Source organism: Drosophila miranda, chromosome 2 (assembly GCF_003369915.1).
Source record: "Drosophila miranda strain MSH22 chromosome 2, D.miranda_PacBio2.1, whole genome shotgun sequence".
In the NCBI taxonomy this organism is placed as follows: domain Eukaryota; kingdom Metazoa; phylum Arthropoda; class Insecta; order Diptera; family Drosophilidae; genus Drosophila; species Drosophila miranda.
In genome coordinates, this window is record NC_046675.1 from 28,228,510 (window position 1) to 28,234,657 (window position 6,148).

Below are 6,148 nucleotides of genomic sequence, written 5' to 3' on the forward strand. Positions count from 1 at the left end.
ATGTCATCTTTCCTCTGAACTTAAAACAAACACGATATCTTTCACCCGAACTGGGCTAAAATTATGAAACTTTCATTACATCGGTCGAATGTTAAAATGCCGTCTTGGCGGGCTTAATCGTTCCCCGTTCAATTTATGTTTAAGCGAAAAAGGTCAAACAAAAACAAGTAAGAGAGTAATCGGTCTTATTTTGATATTCCGTTGAACCGCTTCAGAGAGAGCGAAAAGAGAGCCAAAAACTGCCATCACCTTCGTTTATTGGCAGTCTTTTGTGTGACCAGACGGAGAAGCGGGAAAATGTAGACAAAAAAGGGGGCTGAATTTTTTGGGCATCGATAAATTTCGGTTGAACAAAAAACAATTTGAAATAAATATTTAATGTTCTTAGACGCTTGATGCACTGAATGCTGTCCAAATAGCACTTGTCGTAGCACTTCAAATCGAGTTTCCAGCTATTATATAAAACGGAGTGCTTGGAAAAGGACCAAATTTAAAGACAAGCTTAGAAACGGCTTACAACACTTGTTGCTTTCTCCATTTCACTTCAGGGTCAAATCAAAAATAAAATGATTTATGAACGACTTCGTTGCACGGTTTCCGAATGTCACGAGAGTGGCTTGCAAGACAGCAGCTCTATGTTCAAGTTTCCTACAAAGCCGGGCGTCAGGCTTAAGTGGATGGAGAATCTCTGCCTGCCAAAGGACGGAAAACTCTCGAATCGGCGGGTGTGCCGACGACACTTTGAGCCTCACTGTTTCGGCAAGTCCAAATTGTTCGCCTGGGCAGTACCAACGCTATTTGTCGGTAGGTCAGGTCACAATTACTAGTAGCTAAAGGAGATATACTCTGACGATCCTTTGATTTTCAGGCATGACAGACGGACTGCACCATGGCGCCGCAAAGAAGAAAAAGTTGGTGCGAAAGTGCTGCATCGGGGATTGCACGACACGATCGCCGCCCGATAGATTGCACTGTTTTCCCACAGAGCCGCAGTTGCGAACAGAGTGGATGAAGCTGTGCAGGCTTAAAGACGGTCTAAAGTGGCCGTTCATATGCTCCAGACACTTTCGTCCGAGTCTGCTGCCCAACAAAAACAGCAAGTTGCCAAAGCAAGCCTTACCTGAACTGAATCTTGGCACTGACACTGAAGATCCCTTGGATCTCCCTCTCAGGAACGAGGCTGAAGATGAGGGAATCGACGAGGACAATTCGAAAGGTACTGATGGGGCTGAATCATGTCCATCCTGCCAAGGAACCAAAGACATCAGCGTTAGCTTGCAGCAAAAGCTGGCTGCTGCTCTTCTTAGAATACAGGAACTTGAGCAGAGACTTGAAGATCACGCGGACACCGAAGAGGAGGAGTACATTTTCATGCTGATGAAATAAATAGAGTACATATCTGATCTCCTGTACAGGTTAGCATACTTTTATTCTAGTGCATCATCAGCTCCAGCTGCATCAGACGTTTGTTGGTTTCGTAGGGCATGCGGAAAGGCATGCTGGCGGCGAGGTTGGACAAGGCTTTGGCCCGCACTCGCAACTTTTCGAGCTGCAACTGCAGCTGATTCGAGCTACAGATGCTCGACGGCTTCAACTGGTTGTACTGGGTGAGTGTGATGTCCATGGCAGCCACCAACACGTCGGGGATCACCTTGATGACCTCTCCGCTGAGTTTCTTGATGGTGGTCAAACAGCCCTCCACATCATCCGTGGTGTTTGGCATCAGCTTCGTGCGCTGCAGCTGTTCTAGAGCTTGGACCAGCTTCCCCTCACGATGGAGGTCAAAGAAAACGAGGAGCAGCTGCAGCAGTGCAAAGCTGCCCCTTATTTTGGGCTCCACATCTATACGGAGCGCTGCCAAGAGTCTGCTAAATCGATTAGCCTCGTCTCGAAGACGGGCCCGCTGTGATCCCTCCTGCGGCGACAACTGCACGACCTGTGCCAGAAGAATGTTGAAGTGCTTCAGGGCGAGGTTGTAGTCGCCAGCCAACTCGTAAAGCCGCACGGCCATTTCGAAGCTGCCTCGGGCAACCAGCTCTTCTGCGATCAGCGAGGCCGTGGTGTTCGTGTCGAACTCCGGACAATCAAATTGGCGGAATACTCCTCTAAGAACGGAATTAAAAAAAGTGATATGCTGGTGGGGGGACACGGAGAAATACACTCAGACTCACCCTGGAACCTCTTCGTCGGCATCAGTCATCCGCTGGCCGAATATCAAGTCGAAAATGCTGGTATCCAGCGCCCCGCTGCCTACCACCAGATCACAGACGCAGGTGAGGAACATGTTCCGGCCCTTCGGATCTCGCAAGCAACGTAGGGTGAAGTAGTAGTTAAGAGCCTCCGTCGTATCCGTGCGCTCGAAGCGCTGCGCGTACAGCCGGACCAATCTCGTCAGATTGAGGCGGCGCAGCGGCTGAGGGTCGGCGATGTCGATGGACAGCAACGGTTGCGAGACACTGCGGGCTCCGCCCAGCACCCCCAGCTCGTGCAGGGCAATGGCCATGTGGACGGCATGAACGGATTGACCATTGCGGGCCAGTAGCTCAATCGAGGCTTCAAAAAGGCCGACAAGAACCAGGGCTTTGAAATAGACGTCAGTCTGGTTGCTGGCATGGAAATGCTTTTCTCCATACTTCTCGAGGATCTCCGACTGGAGCCTACCATAGCCGGCGGCATCCCCGGGACGGAGCATAGCCAGCTTGATCCATAAATAGTCGTCGATAGCCTTGGCCACCTCGCCGTGCAACTCGTTGGGGTCGCAGCCCAGGATTAAGCAGTACACTGCCTTCTTATATGCATCGGTGGAGTTCTTAATCTTATTGGCGTACTGCAGCTTCAACTGTGTCTCTGTCCTCGGATTCACGGCGCCCGCGCTGCGATCGGCGATGACCTGGGCAAAGTCTTCGTAACTGGGTCCGGCCTCGTGCAGGAATTCCACAGCCGCCTCTGCTGCTCCACAGCGCAGGGAATAGTAGACCATGGGCCACAGTGGCTTGTTGTCCAAAGTGTCCACTAGGCCGATTGTCTTCTGAGCGCTGAATCGATTGGTCACATAGGCGCGTACCAGTTGATAGCAATTGCTGGAGCGGGCAGCCCCCACCACGATACACATGTAGATCTTGTAGTGCCTCTCGAGACACGATTTGGCGTTAATAACAAACTCTGGCCGCTGCTGGCGAGCTTTGATGGGATCGCTGTGTAGGGGCTCGTTCACCTGCGTCACGGCGGCCACCGTTGACCACATGTCTGTCAGCCGATCATCGCCAAAGCTGCTGGTCAACACGGCAAACTTCTGCACAAGATTTGGTCGGTGGGCGCCCTTCAGCAGCAGTTCGTTATAGTGGCGCAGCTCCTGGGCGTAGATAAGCTCCATTCGGCTGAGGCATCTGCTTATCGGCAAGTTGGGATCGAGGGTAATGTGCTCTGGCAGACGCTGCAGATCGATAAAGTTCTGCGAGGGTCCAATCAGGGCGTCCAGCAACCGGCTTTTCTCCTCATTCCAAGTGCTGTTCAGGTTCTCCCACTTCTGTTTGCTCACCGTTTCACTGATCTGTTAAAGAAGAAGAAGGCCATTCTACTGAATGTAGGAGGAGCAGCAAAACCATGACTCACGTTTGTATTGGTATCCTCAATCACTGAAAGTATGGCGTTCTCGCGCTCGTTTTTCAGGAACGTGCACACATCCGTGTCAGCCCCAACCACATCGACCGGTTCGAAGGTTTTTCGTGCATTGAGCGCCTCCAGCTTTTGGGTAAGCTTGGGAAGATCTATGCCCTTGGAACCGAGCAGTATATGCCTGCCGCAGAAACCTGATCAGCCTGGGAAATCGCACAATTGCTTTACTTTACTTACGCTTGTATATCTTTGTTGCTGGACTGAGTGACGCGCGAGTGTAGCTCCGTGGTGGCCTGCAACACCTGTTGGAGCGTACGCTCCACCTGAGGCATCTCGTACTCGGCTTTGGCCGCATTTGTTAGGTTCTGGGCGCTCTGCAGCAACGTATTTAAATCCATTTTGAGTGTCAATAAATGTAAATAAATAAATTGCCGCCAGGCGGAAATTTGTAGGCAGTGTGACCGCGGACTTATCGATAAAATATATCGTCCGACCTTCTATTTTACATATTCCTCGTTTTTCATATTCCGTCGAATATTACTAGCTATATAGAACATTTAGCCATGCCATCATAATTTTATACGGTTGATGAATCAATTTTCTATTTAACTGGTGTATTCTTAATACTTGCTTTTATTGCATTTTGCGTAAAAAGAGGTTTTAGCGAAATAAGTCAAACAGAAAACAAGTAGCGAAATAGGTCAATCAAGACAAACGAAAAAGGAAATTGCTCAATTTTAATATTCCATTGAATAATGCTGACTAACTAAATCTTTCAGGAATGCCCACATAGTTTTATCCCATTGATGAATAAATTTTCTACAAGATTGGATAGTTTTTAATCCTTGCTTTTATTGTATTTATTGTAAAAAAAGGTTTAAACAAAAAAGTTCAACAAAAAAAAAATCGCTATGTTGCGTGTAAGCCGTAGTACAGCCTTTGTATACCCTATTTTGTTAATTTTATATGAAAGTATAAATATTGATATGAAGATAAAACGTAACTAATAAAGACCTTTTCTCAAATTGACATTTTTTGGACATATTCATGTATATGATGAGTGTCTTGTATATATATCTCGATCCTGATTTGGATCTATTTGGTCTCTGTAAGAAGGCAATAAACTGCAAAATATCGTTGTGATATTTAAAACAGAGACTAAATTGTTTTTGCATTAATTGGAGCCTGGGATGACAAACATATTCTCAATTCTATAATATCCTTTCCCCCAGGGTATGTGTGCATGGAATTAGCAGCATGTTTGTGTATGGAATGAGACTCATTGTTGCTAAAGCGAACTGGGGCGAACCGCGGCGAACTGCGGCGAACTGCGGCGAACTCAAATTCGATTCAAAAAACGAACAATTCTTTGTTCCGTTGAATAATACTATCTATATAGAACATTTAGCCACGCCCACTCAATTTTGTACGATTGATGAATCAATTCTATACATGATTGGCCTATTCGAAATACTTCCTTTTATTGGATTTCTATATAAACGTTGAAAATGAAATTTAATATATTGATGAAACTGGCAAAATATAACATTATATACCGATATACCGTAAATATACCGTTGGTTCAATTTTGACCTAAAAATACCGAAAAGTATTAAAAATACCGTAAGCGGTCACCCTGTTTGTAGGGCTGGAGAGTCGATATGTCTCACGATATACCAATTTGGAAACGATAACGATTGCTATAAGCGTTGCCAGACTGTTTCAGACTGCGAATGGCGATATGAGCGCGGGCGAACCCGTTACTGCTGTCACGATTTCAATTAACGATGAGCGTTGAAATACCCTGTTTCTCCATTTGAAACGACAAAGACAACGGCTGTATTGTATATCATATATGTATGTATATTAATTAAATATTTAAATTAAGTTTTGAGGGACATACATTTACATCCTAGCAAATTATACACTAATAACTACACGTTATATATCGATATCGAGATGCTGAGTGTTTATATTTTGTTTGCAAAAACAACTACACGAATACACGGTATCAACAGCAGCACTTTTTCTATTCTCTCTCTCTCTCGCTCTGTCGTTTTCTGGCCTCAGCTCAGCCTACCTCTCCGTAATGCAGGGGGGAGCTAGCTGGCCACTAGAATCAGGAGACAGATTCGATCTCTTCTATGTAGCACTTTAATTTTTTGTTTTTTTTTAGAAAGTTTAGTATACAAATTGGGGCACCCACACACACACACGCACGCGCGCCCGCCCATCCAGCAGCACGTGTGGGTGTGTGTGTGTGTTAGTAGCGGTGTTTTGCGTGCTCTTGTGCAAGGTACATTCTATAGATGGTAAGGCAGTAGGCAGTGTAGACTACGATACCCCGTTAGCTGTACCTGTACTGCCTTACCGTCTACTTAATATATCTTGCTTCTCTAAGTTTTGTTTTTTTTTTAGTTGGTTTTCTTGTTTGCTTCGTTTCGCGCTTTGTGTTTTGTTTTCTATGTTTTGTTTTTTTTTGTTTTATTTATTTAATATTTTTAAATTAAGATTAAGATAAAACCTAATTATT

General features: G+C 45.6%; 2 protein-coding genes across 3 annotated transcripts; one reads left to right on the forward strand and one right to left on the reverse strand.

Moving 5' to 3' along the window:
• The first annotated feature begins 272 nt into the window (after nucleotides 1–272).
• On the forward strand, nucleotides 273–1,412 carry LOC117187158. Of its 2 annotated transcripts, none has more exons than XM_033389228.1 (2): nucleotides 273–804; nucleotides 869–1,412. In XM_033389228.1, exons 1-2 carry the CDS (start codon nucleotides 567–569, stop codon nucleotides 1,384–1,386), a joined length of 756 nt encoding a protein of 251 aa, XP_033245119.1. In that variant the 5' UTR covers nucleotides 273–566; the 3' UTR covers nucleotides 1,387–1,412. The 2 variants fall into 2 exon arrangements, with proteins under 2 accessions (XP_033245119.1, XP_033245120.1); XM_033389229.1 differs by having other exon boundaries at nucleotides 274–808.
• Nucleotides 1,401–4,094, reverse strand: LOC117187157 (nuclear pore complex protein Nup93-1-like). The gene is made up of 4 exons (XM_033389227.1): nucleotides 3,853–4,094; nucleotides 3,613–3,796; nucleotides 2,172–3,550; nucleotides 1,401–2,105 (listed from the first exon to the last, which is right to left on the reverse strand). The coding sequence occupies exons 1-4, from the start codon at nucleotides 4,011–4,013 to the stop codon at nucleotides 1,433–1,435; spliced, it is 2,397 nt and encodes a 798-aa protein (XP_033245118.1). The 5' UTR covers nucleotides 4,014–4,094; the 3' UTR covers nucleotides 1,401–1,432.
• Between the last annotated feature and the right edge of the window lie 2,054 nt (nucleotides 4,095–6,148).